The 26,699-nt window shown below is 42.8% G+C and overlaps 1 protein-coding gene across 1 annotated transcript; it reads right to left on the bottom strand.

Moving 5' to 3' along the window:
- Positions 1-389: 389 nt before the first annotated feature.
- On the bottom strand, positions 390-26,657 carry vps53 (VPS53 subunit of GARP complex). Its single transcript, XM_088906865.1, has 22 exons — positions 26,538-26,657; positions 25,950-26,030; positions 24,876-24,925; positions 24,704-24,770; positions 18,649-18,735; positions 18,016-18,131; positions 17,338-17,457; positions 14,555-14,633; positions 14,164-14,307; positions 13,511-13,653; positions 12,154-12,295; positions 11,774-11,872; positions 11,166-11,260; positions 9,675-9,917; positions 8,867-9,014; positions 8,667-8,749; positions 8,324-8,402; positions 7,680-7,828; positions 7,509-7,578; positions 6,615-6,752; positions 3,807-3,911; positions 390-2,836 (listed from the first exon to the last, which is right to left on the bottom strand). The coding sequence occupies exons 1-22, from the start codon at positions 26,619-26,621 to the stop codon at positions 2,666-2,668; spliced, it is 2,493 nt and encodes an 830-aa protein (XP_088762991.1). The 5' UTR covers positions 26,622-26,657; the 3' UTR covers positions 390-2,665.
- Between the last annotated feature and the right edge of the window lie 42 nt (positions 26,658-26,699).

Genomic DNA, 26,699 nt, shown 5'->3' with positions numbered 1-26,699 from the left:
TCAGACTAGACTTAATGGAAAGATGCCGTTCCAAGCTCACACCCCGCTGTCTGACAAGTCTTTGGGATAAGGTGGGCAGAATTATTTCAGCGTGCTTTCAATTAGATACACAAATCATTAGCTTTCAATACAGCCCGTGTTATTCCTGGTATTTGTTTTACTTTTTGCGTTACATCATCTGAATAAAAAAAAAGGTGAAAAGTATTAAAAGTCGACACTTGCTGAGCATAGCCTTTTACACAGGTACAACTTGTCTGAACTAATAAAGCTCAACCAAACTCCCATCTAATTTCAAAACTTTACCAAAATGAACGTCGCCTTTTTATGGAAAAAGAGTGTCCCGTACTTACAAAAAATGTCTGAACCGTGAGTTAGAAAAACAGCAGCAGTCTTGTTAAATGTATGATTTATTAGTGTCATATCGTTACCAGCTGTTATAGTCCTGCACTACAGCTTTTCTGAAAATTCACAAAGCAGTTATGAGACAGAAATATGTACAGCAGCAGAACTGGACATCTACATTTAAACATGTTTTTAACAAGTCTGTCAGAATAGTGCACTAGCCACTGTTACATTTTACATTTTGATGTTGTTTACAGATCAGTGTTTGAAAACCGGAGACAGAGCTCTGGTACTTAAACCTCCCTTTAAGAGAATGGCTTCTCCTGCAGCACTTCAGGTTGTAAAAGTTATCACTAGATCCATCCGTCTTCATCCCTTCAGGGTTGTGGGAAGCTGGAGCCTATCCCAGCAAGCAACAGGTGCAGGGCAGGGTACACCCTGGATGGGACGCCAGTCCATCGCAGGGCAGACGCGTGCATTTGCACCAGGGCCAATTTTCCCAGAAGCCAATTAACCCACCAGTATGTCTCTGGACTGCGGGAGGACACCAGCGCACCCAGAGGAAACCCACGTGAACACAGAGAGAACTCCAAGCAGACAGCACCCCAGGTCTGGAAGTGAACCCAGGGCCCCTGCACTGATAGGCAGGCATGTTCCGTCTTAATTTTGCTACTTTATACACCATTGCGAGAGGAGGCTTTAATCTTAAATTTCAGTCACAGTGGCTGTAATAGAAAATGGCTAGCTGGGTACACCTTTGGGAACGTTACTCCTGACCTTTGCTTTCGGTGGGTCAGGGTGATTGTCTGGCGTTTATTTGCCTCAGACTGTCAACACGTTGAGCTAGTATCCCAGAGGGCTGGGCAGAGAACACCCAGGCAGAGTTCCCTCCTTCTGGCTGGTACCCCTCATCGATCACCTCTGAGAAAAGGTGAAAGCCAGGCAGGCAGACATTCTGAACTCACAGAGGGATCAAAGGGTACTCAAGTTTCCTTGTTCCTGTATGGGATGGGGAAGGGGGGAGGTTGGGTGGGGTTAAAAACAGGATTTCCAAAAGTCCAAGATTTCCGAAAACAGGTTAAGAAAAAGGGAACACTATACGCTCATGAAACCTGAATCTATTCTCAGTGTTTTGAAACCTCCCCCAGATCAGCTGCCAAATACCCCTTGACCACAGCCTTATACAATTCTATTCCCCTGCTTCTGAAACAAGCTCTAATTAGCGCACAGCACTCCCTTCTTTGTGGTCTAATCTGCGTTCCGGCAGGGCTCTTAGATTAACACTGATAAACTCCAGAAGGAAACTGCAAAAGAGATTAAATAGGGAAGTGGTTGTTAAACAAGTCAGCACGTTAAAAGCACGTTTTATTCCCCCCCGTCTCTTAAGTCTTGGCAAGCCACCAGGGCTAACAGGCCGGAGCTGGTTTCAATTTGCAAAGCAGCCTGGGAAAGTAAAGAAAAGAGCAACGCCACAAAATGTGGTTCCCGTTGTAACTTGGGGGTCAGAAAGTCTTGGGGTCCTTTCTGGGTTGGAAGTTTTAGGTTGTAATGTCGTGCACGAAGTATACAACTTGACCAAGAGGGAAAAAAAACTCTTGTAATTGATGAGCAGTGGGTGTTCCAATTTCAACATGCTGCCCCCTGTGCCATCTGCAAAGGAACTCAGGCAGCAGCTGATTCTTATTGCAGAAATGCCGGATGCACGATCATCTCTTGGGTTGGTTTATGCAAAATAAGATAGATGAGTCACCTAGCCTCATCCTGTAACCATTCTTGAGTTCCTGTGAAGCACTGTGAAATTATGTACAAGACATGCTTCTTAAACGGATCCCTATCTTAATCTATCTTAATTTGCATGATAGGACTTAATCCTTTGTACAGCATATAGTCCACAACAATCATATGCCTAAATTGGAGTTATACATTGGAAGAAAAAGACAGCGGGTCAGAAAAGGCTGTAGAGGTATAACTCAACACTACATCATGGTTTGGAGGAACTTAATTTGTTTCATTGTAGTAATGAAATCCAGAAACATGCTTTTCCCTGTAATCACATGTATAAAAGGGCCTGACAGAAGGAAAAAAAGCCCAATAAATAAACAAAGACAGTTACATCTTCACATGATCTGCTATGATGACAGCAGAATTAATACATTTTTTCCTTAATTTTACATCTTCACTAATATCAAGTGAATGCTAATGTAACTGCATATACAAAAAGACGTCTGACATTTCTCTTCAGGAGGGGGGCTGGAGATGTTTACCAGTGGCTCAGCAATAGAGATGGTGAAAATTAGAGGCAGGAGATGACCCGGTCCCGAGCTCACAGTCTCTTCTTGATGAGCTTCTCCAGTTTGCGGATCCGGGAGGACTCCTGCTCGGGCGTGGGGGTGCTGAAGGACAGAGAGGAGCCCCCGTCCGCTCCGGAGGGGGGAGTGGGCAGCCTCTGCCGGAAGAGCTCCAGCACGCTGCTCTGCTCACTGCGCTTCAGGCCCTGCGAGAGAAGCAGGGGGGAATGGGAAACAGAGGAGTCAGGAAAGGGGAACCCTCCCATCCCCAGAGTCCTGGAGAAAGGCACCTCCTTTTATGCTCTCTCTGAGTCCGTTTTACAGCAGAACTTTCAGTACACCTTTATTTTCTACAACCCGAATTCACATAGGATGAGAGGTATTTGAAGTGGCACAAACTAAGAAATGAAGCTCAAGAGTAAATAATGGACAAGGAATCCCTATTCTCTCCACGCTAAGTATGACAAAACCAAAAGAGCTGAGTAAGAGTCAGCTAGACCACAGAAATGTTCACACTGCTGAAGATCTTAAAATCCCCCATATCAAATATCCAGCATTATTTTAAGATACATTTACAAACTATTATGCCAAATGGAATCCCTCCGGGTTTTGGGGGGTTATGAACTGAATCTGAAAGCGCCCAACCCAGTTCACAAAATAAAATTAGATTTGGGGAGGGGTGAAGACAATGTGTTTGAATACTTTGCAGCCATATCCACCCTGCAGTTCACAGCTGGCAGCCCACAAAACCAAGGTACTGACTCTCCGTGGTCATTAAACTTCCAAGGGTGTCTCCTGAAAACAGTAGGGGTGTTACCCTGGCGCCCTGGCCAAATTCCCCATTGGCCTTTACCAATCATGGCCTCCTAATAATCCCCATCTCCCTAACTGGCTTCATCACTCTGCTCTCCTCCCCACTGAGAGCTGGTGTGTGGGGAGTGTACTGGAGCACTTTGGCTGCTGTTCCATCACCCAGGTGGGGCTGCACACTGGTGGTGGTGGAGGGGAGTCCCCATTACCTGTAAAGCGCTTTGAGTGGCGTGTCCAGAAGGGCAATATATAAGTGTAAGGAGTTATTAATTACTCCGGCGCAAGATATTAATGTGGTGTTTCGGTTCCGGCTCGGCCATCACACGAGAGACGGTGTGGGAAGCAGACTGCGGCGCCAGGGCTTGCCTTCATATCGAGGATCTTCTGGAATGTCTCCGGGTTTCCGTCGGCCAGCAGCTTGATGTAGTTGTCCACAAACGCAACAGAGGGCTCGTGGGGGGCCATGACCACCTGGGGAGACAGAGCAGCTCCGGTGAGGTCAGACCTAGTCTGCAGACAGGCTAAGAGAGCTGCTACAGCGCTGACAGGAGAACTTTAAACACTGTTTTGGACAAGAATAGGAGATTAGTTCAATATATCATGAGAAAAAAATGCTTTCAGACAAAAAAAAATAAATAAAAAAAGATGCCACTGTAAGCGAACTTCAGAACACAATGTAATAGAATAAATAAAAATATTTACTTATATGAGCTGAATTTGAGCTGATTGAATATGGACAATTTGGAGCCAGTTCAACAAGCTGCAAATTCTACATCTGTGAAACAGAATTCTCAAAAACAGATTGCAAAGGATTTTAAGTATTTAAAAAAAATGGCAACTATTTCAGAAAAACAGACTATTACTATACTATTTGTATACAAAAGGAATTACACAGCACAGTCATGAATACTCGACAAAAAGTTTAAATTTCAAATGGGAAAGGACAGGTAATGTATCAGTAGCACTGAATACCATGTACTATACATGTACTACTGTACTATACAAGATGCTTCATTTTAAGGAGCAAACCAAATGGTTAAATGAAACAATAAAAGCTTTAATTTAATGAAAACCTCTGAAAATCCACTGCGCACTGGCATCAGAAAAGCCTAATCTTGATTGCAAAGTGGTCTAGAACCAAGTCAGTTATGCTACATGTTTTTCTTATGGGACCAAAAAAAAAGAGTGAGGAAAATTGGTAACAGGGCTTTGAGCATTATTTATATCTCTCGTTACTAAAGCAAGTGCGTGACGTCTGGGTACGAGCCGACAGAAGTCTGCAGCCCCTGCTGTGTACAGCACCCGGGTGGGGGGCAGGAATAGCTGTGCGGGTGGGGAGAGAGAAGGACACGGAATGGCAGGGGACTGTCTGGAATTCCAAGGGTTCTTCCCCTCAGCCGAATGATTTACTTAGCAACTGTCCTGGCCGCGATCCAAGGAGCTGAAGGGGCCTTGCTGTGGTTAGGTTGTAAAACCCAAGCCTGGGGCTGGATTTTCCATTCACTCCCAAGAAGCAGTCAACTGCAGCAGGGAGAGGGCCATGGCAAAATGAGCTTGGGGAAAACACTCAAGTCACAGGACATGGGCTGCATTTCATATTCCACTATTTTACTGCATAAGGAGCTACAAGAGAAAATGGCAAGGAGATAAGAATATGAACCCAAAAAAGGGTGTTCAAACAACATGTTAGATGGTGGTCAGACGCTAGCACTTTGGAAATTCTTATCAGAAACCTTGTAATGTAACAGAGGTCAAAACTGTTGCATAAACCAGTGTGCATGCTCTTCTTAGAGAGTAAGAAAACAAACTACACTTGAACTTTTTTTTGCAAAAAAATAACTGTTAAGTGCAGGAGAGGAGACATCTTCTGTAATTACACCATTGTCAATAAATACATTAATAAATGATTGGATATTCCAACCCCGTTTCAGTTTAACCGGAGTTAAAGAGTTGATAAGCTTTATTTATTTTCTTACACATAGTGTTATTTGCAAAGCACTTTCAGCATGTACCACAGATGGCAACAATTACTTTCAAGATACCTGGGTCAGTTAAGTTAATTAAACATGAAGTAGAAAAACAGATGCATTCGGTGTACACTTTCTCAAACTGTAGGATAAGGCTAACAGCGTCCTTCAACTTTCCAAGACCCTCATAGGAAACCTTCTATCAACACTTTGAGAAAACACACACAAAATTTATCTGCATGTCTGTTCAACATTTAATTGTGTCAAACACATTAGCACAGAAAAGTGTTTTTAGTATGACCTTCCTAGTATTCTTTAATGTACCTATTTCTATACTGAAATGCACTGTCAAATTCGTAGCAACTGTCTAATCATACAAGTCTTGAGCTGCCTTTTGCTTACTAACCAATGCACATGGAAAAAAAACTGATAAAGACAGACAAGTCTCTTAGTACCTGGACTGATCTGAAAATGCCCTAGAATGATTCGGAAAGGATGAAACTGAATTCCCGACATGGGGAATCTAGGAGGGGAGACTGCGGACAAAGAGCTGGGAGGGTGAGGCGCATGCCATTGTATCTCTGGGCCACAGCTGGGCCAGCAGGCTGGGAGACTAGCTGTGTTTATGCTAGACTCTCAGGAGGGCCCTGCGGCTCTGTATATTTGGAGGCCAGAGGCCCAGACACTAACTCAACAAGCCGTCTGCTGGCAGCTGCCCTCTCATCAAACCCTGCACATGATGCTTGTGCCTCAGCTGCTTCTTGCTTCCTTTAGCTGTTCTTAGACATCTACCTTGTGCTGGTATGCTATGATTAAAGTAATATGGAGCCCGCTGAAGGTACACAGTAACAAACCTGCAGTCTTGTTTAATGCATGAACCGTTATTTACAACGTTAAGCATACCAGGTATCAAGGATTTAGTCAATTATTCTTCCTAAAGAGTGAGCACAAGCAAAATAAAGGGATGGAAAGAACCTTAATGGAGGCATCTGTTTTCTGAAAAGTGAATGTAGAAGATTAGCCTCCCCCTTCTGTAGGTCTTCAAAAAGCAGGTGTGTGCCCTGTATATTCCACTCACCTACCTGAGGTGGGAGCGCAGCAGGCTGCATGACGAAGCATTGAAACGTGCAATGTCAAAGACCACAGCTCCTAAGTAACTGCAAAGTGCATTTGCACACAGAAAACAGCTGCCAACTGAGCTGCCCACCTTCAGGATCATCTCTGCACGCGTCATGCCTTTCACAACGATCTTGGTATAGCTGGCAGGTGCTTTGCGGACCACCTGGGACCCAATGGAGGGCAGATCCAGCAGCACTGTTTTGAGGGAGTGGGTGTCCAGCAGCAGCTGCCAAAACACAGGAAGACCAGATTCAATATATTTTTCTTCAAAAGAACTCAAGAGACATAGATAATCAGTCTGCCCATTCAGGACCCAGCACTAATAATCTTTATTCTTTGTTGGTTCGACAGTATTTCAAAATGCTGGGCACTTCAGCAGCTGCTGCTGAGTGGACAGGCATGGGGCCTGAATGATGTCTGTAATCTAGATACCAATAGCAACTCAGTTAGTCAGTCAGACAGGTATGCATATATACTAAAAATACAATTTATAGACCATCTCTCTGATATGGTGAGAAACTTGAATAACAAGCAGATAATCTTGATAAGCCCTCCACTAAATAAAGTTCTATATTCCAACAGATGTTTTGTCACAATGATAATAATTTAACACCTAATAGTTGAATAATCCCAAAACTTTGTGCAGCTGCTTTTGAAGTATATTAAACAGATTAACTTTAGTCTGAACCTTTTTGGTTGCAACACTAGATATCACCATTATAACCTAACGTGGATGCTATTAACATTAACGTTTAATGGACTGCAGATGAAGGATCTGGTTCAGGATTTGGAAACATTTACTTAAAAACTGAAACCAGCCAGATTTCTCCTGGTGACAGTGAGCCACATGAATGAAACAGAGATTCTGCAAGGCTTTTCTTGAAACAGGAAGGGGTAAGGGCCTGCATCTTTCAGGAAGCCCTGTCGACTGTCCTTTCCAGAGCCTCCCTGCCAGGAGCCCCAGTCTCCCCCCTTATTGTACCTGCTCCGCTCCCACCATGCTGATAGGCTTGCACCTGAACAAGTGGTTGATGAACTTCGGAATAAAAGAGCTGCGAGGGCAAGAGAAAATCGTAAAATAAGGGAACGGAATTAAAAAAAGTCTTCTAAAAAAACAACGTGCTTGCGTCTCAAAAAGGAAACAGATACTCACTTGGCAAACTTGATGCAGAACTGGGTGAAGTACTTGCGTGTGGAAGCCAGGTTGTCTCTGATGACGGGGACGTTCTGTTTGATGTGCATGATGACGGAGGTGACATAGGGGCTCTGGTCCCCCACGTGCTCCACGTTCTGCCACGGCATCTGGTCACAGTGCAGAACAGTCTCAATTAAAAGAGATCCTAGGAAAAGCCTTTTTGTTAAAACCTTTGAAGCAAAGCACTGGCAATGGCCACAAATGACTCTGTTGGATCTCTGTTGGGCTGACAGTGTTTCAAAATGCTGGGCACTTCAACAGCTGCTGCTGAGTGATCAGGCATAGGGCCTGAAGGATGTCTGTAATCTAGATAGCAATTGCAATTCAGTTACTGTACAGTCAGCCAGACAGGTATGCAGATATATTAAAAATGCAATTTATAGAACATCTCTCTGATATGATAAGAAACTGTCAAATAACTGGCAGACAATCATGATAAACTTTCTACTAAAAAAGTTTTATATTATATAATGGCCAAAAATGACTGTTAAAATGGGCTTGTGTCTTATTAATCAGAAACACCAACTTCTACCAGGATGCAAATTCTAGGTCATTACAATGACAGTGCCAGGCAACAGGAGAAGCTCTCTACAGTGACCTACCTTGCTCATGGCGGAGAGAGCAGGGTCACAGGCTGCGTCCAGGTCCTGGACAAGGAGCTGGATACTGTTTGATATCACACTATGAAACATAACACACATGACTATTCTTGTTAATATTTCCTCTTTTTTTAACACCCTGATATATCTTATCCGCTTCAAATCCACGTGCCTCCTACACTCATCAGACAAAATGATGCAAAAAAAAAGGCTATATTTTGCAACATACGGCAAAAACAGACTATATTACGTTTCCTCCTCAGAAGTGCTATCGACAGCACCCTGCCCACATCCTGGATATGGAACTGCATCAGAGCAGACGGAGAATGGATGAGGCGAACTTTACGTGCTGAACGTGTCCATCTCTCCCGTCAAGTTAATCCTCTCTGCGAGGCTCTTGTCAACTTTCTCCTTCAGCTTCTCTTCAAGCTAGGGGGGGCAAAACACGAAAATTAGGGCTGAGGGGCATTCGGATCTTGCTCCGCCCGGGAGGTGTTTCCTGCAGAGCGTGCAGTTTGCCAGGAGACTGTGCCACCGCGTGCTGACCTGCTGCGTGGTGGCCAGGCAGTACTCGGCCGTGCTGAGGATGCTGCAGATCAGGCACAGCTCCTCCACGGTGAACTTGGCCACCTCTGAGCCCTCCTTCTCCTTCAGCAGACTGCTGATGGTCAGACCCCCACTGCTACTGCTCGTCCTACACAATGATAAAGAGCAGACACAGCTCACAGCTGCACACAGCACAAGAAGCTCTGCAAGCTTTGGAATCCCATACGTATAACCACAGCAAGACCAGTAAGCTTTTAATTTTTTTTTCTGTGCTACTTATTTACAGGATTTATAAAATACAAAATTTACAAAGCACAATATCCAATGTGATAACTACCTTCTGATATTATCAATGTTTCTCTATACATAATGTTAGAAAACATCCTGCAGCATACTGTTACTGTGTACGTAACAGTAGGCTGAAAACTACTGTCAGTAGTTACCCTAAGTTCAATCACTGTACAAAATCTTTATAGCTTTATAATCTGCCAAGTGGACTTAACTAAAATTCAATGGATAATGGTTATAACAGGCATTACACTGCAGTGACTCTTTCGTTTATCATGTTCCAATGTGTGACGTAAACTGTAATCTGCTGTAGCTCTTAGTTCACACACAGTCACCAGCACTATGTCTGTAAAAATACCCAGTCATTAAAAACAGAGGCAAACTAAACAGATACGACTGGCAGCACTTAAAAAAGAAAATTTTTAAAGCACATCTTTAATCAACCACATAGTTCCTTTTGCTTTCTAGCAAAGCAAGATCACAGAAAGTGTCCCATCACATCAGGTGGTACCGCACTCACTTGGGCAGGTTCCCGGAGAGGATCTTCCAAGCGTACTCGCGGAGGTACTTCTGGAAGATAGTGGACAGAGCGATCATGGGCTCCCCTGTGCTCAGCTGGGAGCACTGCACCATGCACTTCTTGTAGTAGACGAACAGGTCCGCACAGCTGGGCAGCACAGCCCCCCCCTCCTCGGAGTTCAGTTTCGGGGGGCCCTGCGCGCGGAAATCTGCTACAAACCGGTCGATCAGCTCCCCCAAGTTTCTGAAACACACACAATATAGAGGAAACCACAGAAGATGAAAAGGAGCAGTAATAATGAAGGTAGAGGCTGTAGTACACAGTGCCATCCAAAGAGAAGGAACAAAGTGAAATTGTCCAGTTTCCAAACCAACTTTTGTGTACTAATCAGGTCATCCAAGTCCACCTGAAGTCAAAATGTCTGGTAGAGCTGTGGTAATATAATCTGTTTTGTAACTTAATTATATTATCTTAGAGAAAATGTTACTCTGTTTAATTCTACTAGATTTTGTGGTAGTAACTTTGGAAGCAGCATAAAATAAGATGGAGATAATGAAAAACTGTGTAGTCCTTTTGTACATTGAAAGCTTATTTCACAGCTGGAACAAGATCTTTTTCTGTTCTGCTCATGGACAGACAACAAACTGAACAATGAGAACAGGTCATCCAGGACAGGCCCAGGAATTAGATTTCTGGTCTGAAGCAAAGGCAGGGACCGAAAAACTGCATCTCTCACGCTCAGCTACTTCCAGCCCACAGATAATTGGAAAATCCTAAATTATCCCCCCAACCCAAATGCTCTCTCTCTCCTTCAAAAATCCTGCAGCGGAGCACTAGAGATTGTGGGAAGAGGCGCAATCTGCTGATGAGGCACTTTTCAGTCAGTCTGAAGCTTCTGTGGTCATGCAACTAATGGGAAACATTTCTACTTCAGTGTACAAACAGAGAGTGAGACCAATTTTTGGATGGAGAAAGCACAGCTAAGGGCCACAAAGGCCTCCGCATCAGTCCATACACTGTTGTTTACAACCCTGTGTGAGCCTTTTCTTGACCTGCTTAGAAGCATGACTAACTTCTTGAATATTCATCCCATGCTTGAGGTGAGTGAGCGCCTTCTTTTTAATTTCCTGCACCGAATGGCTGACTCGATGAATTGAGTCAGCCAATGAATTGAGAAGACCATGCTCAATTAGTGTCCTAAGATGATGACCGGCTGTCAGACCCTTCTTGGATTTCATCAGAAGATGCTATTCCTCCCAGACAAAAAAGAAGCATGTGTCACCAGGAGTTTTTCCCTGTAAAATCACTAAATTTGAGGGAACACAGGGGTCAGTGCAACACTTTTTGTGGATCCCCAAAGAAAACTGAAAACCCTTCCCAATCTGAAGGAAAATAATATTTTGTTTGGTACTGTTTTGCTATTTTAGCTGTGTGCTTCTGCTCCTTTGCTTCAGGTCAGCATGTTCCTGTGTTTCCCAGCATGTGACTCACTTATCCTGGGACTCGATGTAGACGTAGAGGTGTGGTTCAAAGCACTTGGACACAATGCCGTGGAAAGGGTTGTCTGGGGCCTTAGGCTTCTTCGGCTGAGAAGAGGAAAATTTTGGTCATTTACGCCATGGAAAATACCACTATGTTTATCTTTTAACAGGATCTCTTACAAGCAGTTAAAGAACAAAACTCCCCCTGAGATGTAAACATTGAATCCACTGCTTTTTAAACATATGCTTATGACAGGAAAGCAGACAAGATCTGCTTTAAAAGATTAGCGCTGCGCTGGTCTTGACATCACGACGGACAGGGTTTTTCATGCAAGGTCTCGTTCCCTTTAATAAAAGATGCTTTAAAGAAAAGGAGTATAATGGCAGGAGAACAGCTGAAGAAGGAGAGGCATAGGCTCAGGGCTTCAGTCACTTAAGTTGGAATGTGTGAAAGTGCGATACCACGAGAAAAATGAAAAACAAAATGACTCCCACATTGCGATGTTTTAAAATGAAAGTGCTTTCCAAGATTAAAGCATGCTCACAGGCAGAGCAGAGGAGCAGCAGACAGTACAGGGGGAACAGCCCCAACACAAGTCACGGATTGATCGGACTCACCCTCTCGAGCTCTTCTTCCTTCTCCAGAACCGAGTCCTCACTGCCTGGCTCGTCCTCCAGAAAAGGGTTAGTGGAGGGTGGTGGCGGCTCTGGCTTTTTCTGGAAAAGAACAGCGATAACCCCATTCCCAACACGTTCCAGAGAAATCCGAGAGGTTGTTCGATTTTTAGCGAGCATCCTCCTTCGGCTACAAGAATGATGGAAATGCAAGCCAGTGATATGCTAAGGGTAAAATAAACCATGAATTCAAGATACCAAGGTGGGGGAGGGGGGCATTTAGGTTTATATCAGGTCTGCAAATGTGATTGTTTCCTGACAGGTTAAAAAGCAAGCATGAATTGCACGTAAACCCTCCACTGGGCCCTGGGCCTGACCCTCACCCCTGCTGCGTCACTCAGAGTGCTGCCCGTGAAGCGCTTGGCCAGAAGCCCCTCGAAGTTGGTCGTTCTCTGGATCGCGAAGAGCAGCAGCTTCACCTCGATCTCCCGGGCTCTTGCTCGCATGAGCTTGGCCAGCTCTGTCCTGATGAACAGACCCAGACGCCAGTCAGAACCGAGCTTTCTACATGCGTAAATGGCACAGCAGAGGAGCAGTCGGGTCCATACAAGCATAAAGAGATTCAGTTGTTTAAAAGCCACCAAGCCTTCAGCTTCTACTGTCAATATCTAAACTGTTTGGTCACCTTCATTAGTACAAATTTAACAGGCCATCATAAAGGAAATGACACAGTTATCTGCTTCCAAGAAAATGAGTACAATTTACTTCATAGACATAAATATTAGCAAAAAAAAAGGTAAAAAACTATTTTTTTTACATTGAAGCAAAGCTTAATTTGGTAGACTTTTACTTGGAGAAACGTACTGTTTTTTTATGCACTGATCTAGATTATACAATGTGCACATTTGTTCACAGCATAGGCAAAAATATATAAGAAATATGACAACTTCTTGAACAAAGACACGGTAGCCGCTTCAACACTATGGCTGGGTGGCTTGTTCTAGACTCCCACAACCCTTTGTGTACAGAAGTTCTTCCTGTTCTCAGTTCATATGCACTTACCCATGGCTGTAAAAACATAATGTACTGTTGAGCATGGATCAAAAAACAGAAAACTTACAAACTTCTCCCGATGTTAGGGAGATTACGGACCGGATTTTGGCTGATCTACTTAGTGTTTTCCTGCTATTGAAATTGTGTTGATTATTCCACAGGGGGGAGCTCATTAAGTTGGCTACAAAAGTTCATGGAAGCAAAGTAAGAGGGGTTCCCAGAAATAAACAAACTCCTAAAAGAAAATACTACAGGGATTTCTGAGTCAGGTTTAAACTTCATGCTTCTGAAAGCAGAAAAAATTAAGAGAACAACGGCTAAAATGTTACTTTTTATTTATAATAATGCAATTTCTTTATTGGCAAAACATATTAAAATGACTTTAGTCTATGACACAACTGCTGCTATCTATTTATTTCGGCTAATAAAAATCCTGAAATTAGGAGTACAGGATATATTTACCATATAAAAGTCTAAATCTGTTTACAAATACTATTGCCTGTAAATACCTCGACAATTAAAGTATGCAGTAGGTACGGAGATGATGCAGTTATGACATGGACAGTATAATGCCCACATTTTCTTTAAAGAAACACAATCCCACAAACACAAGTGAGGGGAAACCTGTATCCCCCCTTTCCTCTCAGAGTCATTGCTCCAGGCAGCCAGAGGGAGTGAAGGGCACACCTTGTGATGTGGCAGAATTCCACAGCAACACGCTCCGTCATGCACCACTCCGCCGGGAACATCTTCCCGTACTTCTCCTCGTAGTCCACCAGCTGCCGCTTGATCCAGGCGTAGCGCCGGTCAATTTTGTCCAGCCAGGCCACCTGGGGAGCCAACACGCACGTACAGACGTTGAACTCTTCAACGTTTCGTTCACTACAGCATTTCATTTACACAAACATGCCACGTTTACAGCCCAGGCACAGGGCCCAGAGTGTCAGTGTGCTGGCAGGAAGGGTTTTCTAATTGATCCTGCTGCCATCTTGAAGCAGTTTGACAGATCACAGACCTGTAGGTGCTGTGCTGCTGAAATCAGTAGTGTCTGTATGGTAACTGAAAGAAATGTCTTGTTAAGGACATTTCTCACTGCTGCCATTGAAGTACACACAGCACTGGATAGGCTGAGCATTACGAACCTGAAACAAAGCTTTTGTCTCCCAACACTTTCTTGCTTTTACATCTGACTCTGACCCTACAGTCAGACAGGGCACCTCTGAAGAACCACAAAAGCAGGATGATCAAAATATGATGAAAAGGATGATCAAAACAAATTCCCTAAAGCCCCCAAGGGCTAAAACAGCCACATCCTTCAGCTGGCCCTACTTGAGACGTACATCTTGGTTTTCCTGGAACAACACAAGATACTCGGAGAGATGCTGCCTGATAAACTTCTTGATGATTTCCTGTCTGATTCGGGGGTCGAGAACATTCGCCACCAGACAGGCATCCCGCAGGACATTACTGGGACCCCCGGGCCTCTGGAAAGAATTGGACAAAGATGAGCAGTGTTACACATTTCCATATCAAGACTGTTGATCCCGGCATTCCTGCGCATACAGTATGCATCAAAATAGAAATAGATCTTCTGAAATAAGCTTGCATATGATGTAACGACTACTGATGATGACGATTAAGTGAAATATGATCATAATTGATCGTGCCAATGAAAAGATGTATTGCCACATGAAGTGGTGTCTAAGCGTGAAGATTAAAAAAATTCTTCACCTTTGAACCTTGGGAAGGGAAAGCTTCTTCAAAATCGGCGAGTATCTGAGTTCCAAGTTCACTCTGTGCAGCTTTCACTCTGTGTGTTCATTAAAAAAATGAGACACAAGGGTCAGTACAATCCAGTGTTGCATAGGTTCACTTATCTCGTGTATTTTCAATACTTAAATGATGTGAACATTACTCCCATAACACCAGCTGACTTTCATCTGGAACCCAAAATGAATAAGAACACTACACAGACAAAAACAGTATACCTGGGGCTTAGACAGAAACCAAAACTTATGTTTTCCACACTATCAGGAGTTCTCAACATGGAGTAACAGACCAAGCTGAATAGAAAAAAAAATCCTTGACACCTTTTTCAGAGAGCCTTACGTTCCAACATGGTTTTCCCACGTACTTCACGATAACACACAGAATCCCAACACTACTTTCAATCAGTCTGCAAGGTTCATACACTGGCCTGGCATCAAAGCCAGCAGCCCGGACTGAGACAAGCAAGGAGTGAAGAAGACAGGCAGACAGCTCCACAAATACTCTGCCCAGCGCAGCCGAGCCGGATGCAGGCACAGAGTCAAGGGCATGCCTGGAAACAAATGGCCTTTTATAATGTGGCTTTTGACACTTCTCTACTAAAACCTTCCCCTGAGCGATGGGCAGGGAGAGAAAACAAAGATCAATTATTCGTCTTTGAAGAACTACATGGATATGGATGGAAGTATTCAAACACTACAAATGTAAAAAGAAAATTGTGTAGCTTTTGGCAACTGCACTGTGATTCGCTGAATATATCAACAACTGCAGAAATTATCATTAAAAACCAGAGGATCATGCATCCCACTTTAAAAAAAATCTGCAAACCAGAAGATCATGCACTTTAAAAACAGTGTCTACAAAGCTTTCTAATAGCATTTAAAAATTAGAAACTTTTTTTTAATTGCAAATGGACATTTTGCATTATGACAGCACTGTACACGCATTTTAAGGGCTGTGCAGGCAGATACAATTGCAAGGTATCTTTATCCCTTTATTTTATTTTGACAGCAAAAATAACTTTGAAGACAAACAGAGCTGCAGCGTGCCGAGAGCCTTAATTGATGCTGAGAAAGGGAAATAAAAAAGGTTTTGCATACTGTGGCAATTGCTTTTTTAGCTTAGCTTTAGACTGAATTTCTTAAACAAAGCAAAGCATCTTTAAGGAAACACAACTCCGGATCTTTGGAAATCAGGCTTCTCCCCACCCATTCCTATAGGAAACAGATGCTATCTGCAGTTACATGACACCACATACAGCACTAGACCATGCACAGTAAAACCAATGCCACATGTGTATTCAATTTCCAGCTACTTAACCAAGCCAGGAGTTTTGCTTGGTGTGGCATCTCAATGCACCCCCCAAGACAACAAGTGCCTTTCAGAGTAAACAAGAAACCACACTGGCTTTGCTCTAAGCTTCTGAAAGACACAAGACGATCCTCTGAGCAGCCCGCTGTGAAGAAGAGGCTGAAACAGCCCCTTTCATTTTAGCTGTTCGAAGACAAAATACGAGGTCCAAACTCCAGTATTTTCCAAGGCTTTTTTTCCACAGCCCACCACCAAAGCTAAACGTTTGTCAGTGGTGTGTCAGAACCTATAACTAAGCAGACTTTATTTATTACTGTGATTATACAGATTGACCAGGACAGTGTTCTTCAATTATTCAAACGAATTCATTTTACAATCCTCCAAGTGCTACAGCTGAGAGTTATCACCATCACAGTACACTGGCATTCTTAAAACTAGATCAAATCATTTCTAAAAGCATTTTTCCTCCATAATCAAGAAGAGGAATTTTTGGATTTTTGGATTCAACGCACCCAGCCAAAAATTCAGAACACCACCTACAGTAAGACCATTTCTTAAACAGCTGAGTTGCAGTTTCATCGTGCATGGGTGAAAAGCTAGCAGGGCTGTTCCAATGTATCACTGAGGCAGAGCAAAGACATTCTACACAACATACCACCCACCTGTAGGACTCCAGTGAGTATCATTCAGGATGTGGCGCCCCTTCAGAGATAACACAGAAACAAACAGCACTGTGTCTGTGTGGGGGGAGGTTCTGGACCAGTTCTCACCATCTGCAGCCCTTGATAAACACTGGCTGGTGGAAGACTGAGGGACCGGTGCTAGTTTCCCACACGCCATGTCCCCTAACCATTAACAGGTAGGCTTTACGCCCAATTCCCCCCCAAAAAAATAAGTGGAGACACTCAAATCACTAAAATGCAGGGTGTCAGGCTCTGTGCCTGAGATCACAGGAAATTTATTTTCTGTCAGCCATTTGGCAAGATCATATTTGTGGATGGATGCTTCCTTTAATGGTTGAAGTGTTAAGTGTTGTTAAGTCAAAAGCTCTTTTATTGCTTGAAATTGAAAAGAAACAACTTGAGGTACTGTGGGAAGGGCTTGCTCGGCTGCAATCTGGGGCTTTATAGGCAAAGATGGGCTTCAAAGCAAGACCATCGAACACCATGTAAAGAGCTCTTTTCTGTGTTGCACTTTCACACAAAACGGAGAAGATTTTGCATGTCACATGCTGCATCAAGATAAACAATTCAAATGGAAAAGACCTGGTCCTGTTTGCCGTTTTTTTGAGCAAATTGCTCAGAAAGGGCTTTGTTACCAGGAAATGTGCACATGCTTCTATAACCAGAGGGGTGTAGTGGATGGGCTGTGCATGCTGTTGGGTAACAGTTTTAGTGTTCAGTACAGGATGCGTGAGGTGCTGCTGAGGGGAGTACCTTTCAGAGAGCTGGCGGATCTGAGGGATGCCCATGTACTTCTGGAAATGCTCCAGCACATTGACCACACCCTGGAGCAGATTGGCAACCTCTCCATACTGCCGCCTCCGAGTCATAGCCCTACCATGGAGAGAGAAAGGGATGACAAAACAGAACAATCGGGCCAAACATCAAGCACCAACTCAAGATGAACTGTTTGCAGCAGTGACAGCTGACAGTTTATGAAAGACATGCATACAAAACATGTGAACCAACATTTCCCTTGATGTTGGCTTTTTATTTCATTCTGTGTTTTACTCAGGGTGAACTCATGGTGCTAGTCTTATTTCGATCAACTGGGTATGTGATCTTACAAAAATCAACAATGTGCCTGTAAGTCTCCCACAGAGGGGTGGATTATAAAAGTACCACTCCCCCCCTGGGAGGAACATATAAAGGTTCATCACCACCACTCTATGTCTACACCCCTATGTTGGAATATTTGCTGTTGACTACATTGTCACTGGAGCCTTGAATCTATTAGCTGCTAGTAAGAAATAAACTAGACGGGCTGTGTTACCTCCGCCAGTTTGTCACCTGCCATAGGTTCTTACTGAGCCCTCCTTCGGAGCTTTATCATTGACACATTTTCACCTTGTCACTCCAGACTACGGTGATGCATGACAGAGGGGCACCTACTCGAGGGAATCCACCCCACCAGCCAGCATGTGCAAGTGGTTGAGCGTGGTGATGGAGGTGGTCAGGTGGCGCTTGGCATGATCCAGCTGTTTGATGTCGCGGGTGATTTCTTTAACCTGAGAAAGACAGACCCAAAGACTGCGGTCACGACTAACACCTGTATTATACCTGTATTATACTGCAGGGCAAACATGAAGAATGCTATAGAGAAAACTGCATTATTACAATGAGTTCTTATTTCATCTACTTATTTAAACAAAGGTGGGGTGCTGAAAGCAGCAGGAAACAAAAATCCTGAAGGGTGTACAGTATTGAAAAGAGAAAGCAACTCTTTTTCTGATCCCGGATTAATTTGTAGTTCACTTTCCTTTGTGGCACTGCAGGGGTTTGCATTCTCTGGGATTTAAGCTCATGACTATTCTTTCATTGCTTTCAGATAATGGGGTTGGAAGCTTGTAAGAATTTTGTCGATTTCCTCTATATTTTGTTTAAAGGGAGGAGGAAAAACAGCTAAACAGTGCAAAAGATGTCCTCCCTCCTCCCTCCAGGCCACACAGAAGAGTTTCCAGAGAAACAGTCATTTAGTGTCCTATCATTATGAAGAGTTTACTGCTTCTGTATATTTTTACACACCATTTGCTCCGACTTCTCCGCCTTGTCCTTGATGTCTTTGATTTTGCCAAAGAGCTGCTGGATGGCTTTCTGGGCCTCCTCGAGTGCCTGGGAGTGCAGAGGAAGTTTGGGATTAGTGATCTGCAACTGGGGCCCACGTAGAAATATTTCTCCTCAGAAATGATAAATCTCAGGAGGAGCACTGACAAAAACGGTAATGCTTTTACTCAATAGTGAGCCGTCCAGCCCCCGTAAAAAAAAAGAAAGAATAACAATAACTACTTAGAAATAAAACTACAGTGTGTTTTACAGTGTACAACTACTGTGCCTGCCACTTGAAATATTGCCCATGTACAGTACTTTGTCAGTTAACTATTATGCTCATCCAAGATTTCACAACTTATTCCAGGCAGTAAGATATATTGCTGATACTGCTACAAACATTTTATTTTCAATATTGTTTCTGCAAACCAAACTGGATACTTGCATTTCTTTCACTTGTAGAGCATTTGACAGTGAAATACCGAGTTCCAAATTAAGAAGTTTGACCTTTTCTGAAGGTTTTCTGAATATCCTCACAGTATTCAGAATGTCTGCAAATAGCAGACATATAAAGGCAGACAGGAACAGCTTGATGGAAACTTAACCACTCGTTCGCTCTGGGAGGGGCTTGGTAACAGCTGCACAAAGGTACTTCATCCCCGCCACATGTTCATCCCCTTGATTGGTTAGTGTCACTAACTCCTCTGCTCAAGAATAAATTCTTACCGGTCTGTTATCACTGTGGCACTTTCGTATAAACTGGCAATAAAGCTTTTTTATTATACAGAAAGAGTAAACAAGAAAGTCAAAGGCAGAAAATATATAGCTTCTGTCTTTCAAAGAAACCAAATGAAAAAGCGTGTTACCAACCAGATACTTTTAACTTTCTATTCAGATTTGATGGCAAAGTATCTGAAGTGGTGACAGGAGATAAATACAAGGACACCCCACCCCTTCCAAAAAAAGGGGGTTATTAAAAGATAAATTTATCCTTCGCAAAAGGACAGATGGGCAGGCCCATTCACAGCTAGTCTGTGTGGTGCCAGGCTAATGAACACGGCACAGCCCCGAGGAGCACAGTATACTCAGAGGGGGCTGGCTTCTTTCCTTTTCTCCTTTAGAGACAGCAGGAATGCTAACAGCTGGCACCAGCTGCCCTTGGAATTTGCCACTTTTACAAGGGTTTGTAAAAATGTGTGTGTGGGTTCGTGGGGAAAATTTGGATCTGCTCAGGATCGACAACAGGAACTCTGTTCAGACTAGGTCAAGGTTAAAAAATACATTCCTTGACCATACTTCTCCGCAGAAACGCCAATGCAGCGACAGCACTGCAGTCTGCCTAATGACGAGTGGACAGCACATTCCTGTTGCTGATGCTGAAGCAGGAGGCAGAGGAGCTAAGATCAGGATTCCCTAAAGTGCTCTGCACAACTGGTACAGGAATGGGAACAGCCAGCCAGCTCTCTTGATTTTTATACAACTTCAATCTTGCAATTTGCTGGGTATCTGCAATCTTGCAAGATGTTGTTAAGAAGCCTGCTGTCCCTCCATATGATGCAAACTCTGCTTAGGTTGTGCAGAACTTCAAGTGTATACAATTCTGAATGACTGCAGATGAGCATGTTGAAAGAGCCCTCTATGCATCTCGCCTTTCCTATAGCAGGTACAGGAGTTCACACCAGAGAACCAAGTATTAAAACAATTGGTGATTCCAACCAAAAAGTGGGTATATCATAAAAATATATATTTTATTTACAAATTCATAAAAATGTTAAACTAATATGTTTTAAAAGTTTTACAACTGTACCACACAGAAAAGCTTGTCAATGCAAGATCAAGGTCAATGCAAAATCATTTACAAAGGTACCAGGCAACTTTTGGGCCAACAAATAAATCCCTATGCATGCCTGCCATTTCTACCAGTGCCTGACTTGGAGTCATATCAAATGGAAGAACTCCTTCTCTCGTTTCCCGTGTGAACTATAATCACCCAGTAAACACAGCATGAAAACCAACCTGCTGGCTTGTGCCTCTACTTTATCATCTTTGTGTTTTCCCCTGACATTGTCCGTGCCTACTTTCTTAAAACAAAATGGACAGCTGCCGTACACGTGGTGTTTATTTGTGGATTCAGGATATTTCCACCCACAGACACTAGGGAAGCAGTTCCAGATTCCTTAAAAATACAAGACACCGAAGAGCCACATGACATGCTATCTGGGTTATGTGCACCTCAGCATCTGGAGAAAGAAGACTGTCAACAGATTCAGATATTTTAAAGAAAACAAATGGTTGTATAGGTTCTGACTTCTAAACTCAATAGCTAAAACATAATTCTGCATATTTAATAAGGGATTTCACAGCAAAAAAAGCACTGAGCACTGACTAAACTATATTAAAGGCACATCGTATTTTAAAAAGTGCTAAAATCACTCAATTGCAACCTTTCAGATGATGCTATGAGCGTGCTAGGCCAGCGCAGCAAAAACTGTCACGTCAGCTGTACTCATTTTCACCCTTCAAAATCTTCCTGGCTTAACCAGAAACAGAAAGTAAAAACACACAAGAACTGCAGAACCAATGTCACACTTTGTAGAGCGTCCAAGGCCAACATGGAGCAGACCTGCAGTTCACTAACAGGGGGAGGAAAGTATAAGGTATATGAAAAAAAGAAAAACCACACAAGTAGCAAAGTTTTCTTCCCTTATTTATTTCAAGTTTCAAATATTTACATTACGTTCATTGGGAAGGTTTTCAGCAAAGTCCTAATGAGTAGCTCAGGATGCCAAAAACTACATTAAAGGGCAGGATCCTAACTGCCTGAATGGAAGTCAAATAAAATTGCACAGCAAACTTTCCTCAACAGGCACATGGCATTAAGGTATATTTCATTAAATTAAGAGGCAAAAAAATTCAATATTTGCTTCGTTGCTGATCTGTGTGTGCATGTTTATGTCACAGTGCTGACATGCAAGAATCATCACTGTACAGTTCTAACATAAAAGTACTCAGTCAGCAAGAACAAAATTTAAACTAGCTGTAGACTTACATCTTCACTTAACTCTTGGTTAATTGGTAACAAATGTGCAGACTCCTGCTCTCTTCAGTGTATGTTACCACCCAAACTATTTACCAACTCTCAAAAACTGGCTAAGCACTGGGTAAGCACAGCCTTCCTAGACTTTGAAGCAAAGCTTTGTTTATATGATTAGATTAATAAAGAAATAAGACTACTTAATATAATCTCAGATTATTTAAGGGCACAACAAACCCACTGGGAATAATCTATGCTGTTTGTAAACTAGAAACTGCCTACATCAGACAGTGAAAAAAGGATTCAAGTCTGGGTTATGTTACTAGCGGACTAGGACTGGATTCCCCAAGAACTAGTGCACAACTGACTGAGCGCTGCCAGTGGTAAAGTGGGATTGGTCAGAATGGATTGTCTTGGCTGCACAGCGACCCCTGCACCTTGCCTGGCACTTGCAGTGCTCTCAGTGAGGGACATGCCTCTGCTCCATTCAGCTCCACAGGGGCAGTGCCCCTTGTGGTGTGTTAAAAGGCGAGTGGCTCAAAGGGGAACGGTTCGGAGGATTCTGCTTCCTCATTCTGCCTGGGTGCGGTCATGGGGTTTATGCAGTAGTTGTTACCCAAGATGTGCAACAACACACAGCTGGCTATTCCATATACACAGGACACGTAACAAAAAAAGAATTAATCCGGGCAACTGGACAAAAAAAACATATGTATTTAATAATTTATAGCTTTAGATTTTTTAATTGTCTGAGACCTGGGAAAAAGATCTAATTAAAGAAACAGTTTAATTACAGTCATTAAGATGTCATACAGAAGGAGAATCATAAGGTTGTGTGACACCTGAGAGCCATAATTGCGAACCTCCTGGCATAAAACCAACCTACACGTATGTACTGGAAAATAATCAGCCCATTCATATGCTGGCTAATCAATAAAGCTGGAAAAAAGCTTACAAAAAAAGGAAAAGCTGTAATAGACTTAGAGGGACAAAGCTGGCCACTGGGGACTGTTTGATCAGGCATGCTGCTTCCTGGCTTGTACAACAGAATGAGTCGCATTATCCTTAACACGATGTGTCTGAAATTGCCCTAATTTGGACTGATGACTCAAACATTTTCCGAAAATGTGGCATGTGGTTGTCTGTTTTCAAACTTTTTCTGGGCTGAGCTCTTTGAAGCAGATCTCCCCCCCCCACCGCCCACTCAACCTCCATCAAACCCCTCAGGCCCCCAGCAGCTAAAAATATCAATTTTGCCAGATCCAAGACTGTATCCCTCGCTGCTTCAGAAGCAGATGTCTGGGCAAAACCCTCCCCAATAAATACTACACAGACTAAACAAAGGGGAAATTGTCTTTTTTTCCACTAACCCCCACCCCACCAACCCTAGTCTCCCCATCTGTAATCCACACCTCCGGACATTTCCATCTGCAAAAGGGATTTTCCTCTGCACACAATGGAAAAGTCTCTGTGGGCCCAGCGATGGGGCCTGGAGCCCTGTCGCAGTAGAAGGAGCACATTCTGGTAAGGCAGATTTTCCACATTCCACGGGATAATGGGCAAGGCACAGCCATAATGCACTGGCACTCTCATGCCTTTCCCTTCTGGTGCCCTACTCCTGTTTTCTGGGTAATGCAAGCATCAGCTTTCACCAAAATATTGCAATATGACTGGAAATGCATGTGCAGTAAGCCAAGGATTCCTGGTATGACAGCTGGAAAATGACCACAATCCCAACTATTAGAATCACGATTTTGAAAACTACTGGAAACAGTAGTGTAGTGTAGATAAGAGCAGAAAATAACTCACTTCTTCCACCAACGCAGAAAAGATTTCAATGCTATGAAAGTGATTCACTGTTTGAACTAGGATTACTTACATGGCCTCAGTTTCTTTTTGGACCTGCCTTGAGTGTCTGTGGGGGCTTGTATTTGGTGTAGATTTAGTGTTAGGCCCGACTAGAGCCAGAACCCCATAGTGGACTCCCTATCAATGTTTCCGGGAAAGATCAATCTGAACCTCAGCTCTCTAAATTTAAGCAGTTATCACACAACTGTAACACTAGCTTTGCACACACCTTTACGGTTGTCCTAAACCTAGCTCAACCTGAACCTAAGCAAAAAATACCAATAATAGCATAAAACAAAAAATATATTCAAATAATATTACAATCCACTGTTATTTAAGGCTTACCATCCCCAAAACAAATCTTACTCATTTACGACTAAGTAAAAAATAACATCTCATTATTAGGGAGGAGAACAGGATAGTAATGCTGATTTTTAAGACGCTGCCTGGAAGTTGGAAAGAGTGAAGCAGTGGGAGACAGCAAGTGTGATTGAGGTAGTATGATAACGCAACACAAACAACCTGGGAATTCTGAATGTTTTTAGCGATTGTCAAGTCAAGACACCAGTCCTTACAGCAAAGTCAAGTCTCAAGTAATTTCACTAAAGTCTCAAGTGAAACAAATAGAGACTCGTGTCTGAATCTTAACCCAAATCTCGAATCACAAGTAAAAACTCTGAATCCACTTGGTATTATGGATGAATTCTGCAGGGACATAACGTGAAAGAAAAAAGATGCTGAAAGGCTTGTAATCCAAACCTAATTTGATGATCAGCATTTATATTGATGGCCTGGTACGATCAAATTTATACAGTAGTACAGTCTACTGGAGCAACTGGAGTACAGCACCCTCCCATGATGGGATTTGAAACTGTGACCCGCTGGTCCAGAACACTAACCACTACCACTAGACATGACCCTGCTTGGATGGAACCCTTCAATAACCCCCAGTTTTACCCACTGAGACCAAGCACGGCTACCTTACTATGAGATGCACTGAAAGAGTGATTGCGCCAGTCCCACTGTCCTGCATATCTGAACACTACATTTATTACAGACAGAGTCTGGAAGATCCAGCTCCTGACAAAGAGTCAAAAATCTGTGCAAGTAATCAATCAACCAATAACTATTAACCAAGAAATGGGTACACACCAGTCTGCCATCTTGCCCCACATTGGTCTGGCCTCTCACAACTGTTCTGATGTTGTCATCCAGGCGCCTGCGACACACAATTCAAAACTTCAATTCATTTTTTTCCAACAACAAACTGCCGAATGTCTCGCAACCTGCACAGTGAGGTACTGATTGGTAGTGCTCTGCTTACCTGATTTTCAAGCGAATTTTGTTCACCACATCATCTATGTTTGCCAAGGACTGTAAAACACAGAAAAGAGGCTTTTATAAACACACACGGGCACAGATCTGAAGAACTGCTCCCTGATCAAAAAACCAATACCCCAGGAAAATTAACAGTGCAGAAAATATTACAAGTGTTTGCCTTCTTTGAAGGCATAAATCACAAATAAATTGTCCAACACTCTCAGAAGACGATTTATACTAGTGAAGTTACAACTACAAAACATATAGATTGACACAAGTGAAATTAAAACTAAAAACACCATGGCCTTGGTTCACAAAAAGCTCTTGTGCAAAAAGGTGCACCTTGTCCAATGATAAGCCTATTGTTAAGATGCTATTGCATCTTGCATATTAAACATTTGCGAATGCAGCTCAAAATCTTACAGCAGTAAAATTATATTTGGGAGCTAGTACTAAAAACATGCTCTCGAATGGAAACACTACCCTCTGGTGGAAAACTGCTAAACTCAACTCTTTTGAAACAGGATGGTCTACTCGAACAAGACCTGAGGTTTCTATTAATGTGTTCCTCTACTTCAAGGCCAATGAGTACCACAAAATGATATGCAATATCATCCTGATCCCTTACGGAGCCTTCTAAATTCCCTAATACTTAGAAATGTAAATTAAGCAATACCCACCAATGGAAAGATAGGACTTATGAATCGATAAATGATTTAACTTTTTTCCTAGGATTGTTGTTATCACGGTTTTTCTTTAAGGGATGATTCATGCAGTCTACAATGGCAAACTACAATGGTAAACCATGCATGCTATATACAGTAATGCATTCAGCATGTAAATATGTGAACTACCTAAATGTGCATTCTCACTAATTTAAAAAGGATTTAGTCCACTCGTCCTAGATTTCAATTTCAATTAAGTATTCAATAAACAACTGCATCGGCTTGTGCACAGTGTGTATCAGGAAGGTGGGTCAAGGACGACACACAGTAGTGGGGAAAGGCAAAAAAAAATTATATCTAATGCTGGAACAGTGTTCTAATGTTTTGTTAGTTGGACGGTTTAGAAGCCCTACCTGCTCAGTAGGAAACAGGGTGTTGATGTACTCCACAGCATTGAAATCTGCTCTGTCCAACGGGTCCTGACTGGGAAAAACCTAATAACCAAACAGTTGATTATGGACTATTAGCAACAACTGTACATCAAACTTCATTTACAAAAACCAGTGTGTCCGCTAAAACAAGCACAATACTACGGGTGTATGCTAATTAATTTGTTAGGAGGTGTTTACAATGTTCAATTCAGTATCTTTGCAAGAATTCCCAGCACATTCTCTGCAAAGGTCAGACTGATCAATTAAAAGCACCTTCTACACTGCTGCAATTATTTTGTTACAGTCCATGCAAGTTAACGCTCGTATTTTTTTAGTTACATTTTACATACCAAGAATTAGGATCAAGAAATATTTCCCACATTTCATAGGCGGAAAAAAAAATGTTATCATAACATGTATCTGAGGTTAACAGCTGGGACCTGAGTAAATGTGGTAGCTCGTCCTGTACTGTATACCGGCGCAACACTAAATTTAAAAAATCCCAAACATTGAGCCAAATGCGTTTTGTTTACTGGCCCATGCACGATCATCAGTAAGAATAATGGTTACCTGTTCTATAGCTAGCTGGACTTCGGGAGTGAGGTGTAAAATTGCCTCTAATTCGTCCGCAAATTCCAACTCCTCTTCCTCCATCGCGGAAAGCTCATGAAATCGATGTAATACTTCCTCAAACACGGGGCTTGTGGGATGCTGGAGGACAGCTCTCCACGG

Source organism: Atractosteus spatula, chromosome 27 (assembly GCF_055471065.1).
Source record: "Atractosteus spatula isolate fAtrSpa1 chromosome 27, fAtrSpa1.hap1, whole genome shotgun sequence".
NCBI lineage: Eukaryota > Metazoa > Chordata > Actinopteri > Semionotiformes > Lepisosteidae > Atractosteus > Atractosteus spatula.
The sequence above is the reverse complement of the archived record's forward strand: the minus strand, read 5'-3'. Positions and strand labels throughout refer to the sequence as shown.

Excerpts from the sequence above, each read along its gene's own strand:
- vps53 (XM_088906865.1), bottom strand. The coding sequence starts at position 26,621 with ATGGAGGAAGAGGAGTTGGAATTTGCGGACGAATTAGAGGCAATTTTA. Across the intron at positions 14,634-17,337 it reads ATCCGCCAGCTCTCTGAAAG|AGTGAAAGCTGCACAGAGTG; the intron begins GTACTCCCCTCA and ends ATGAACACACAG. Across the intron at positions 7,579-7,679 it reads TTCTGCATCAAGTTTGCCAA|CTCTTTTATTCCGAAGTTCA; the intron begins GTGAGTATCTGT and ends TTGCCCTCGCAG.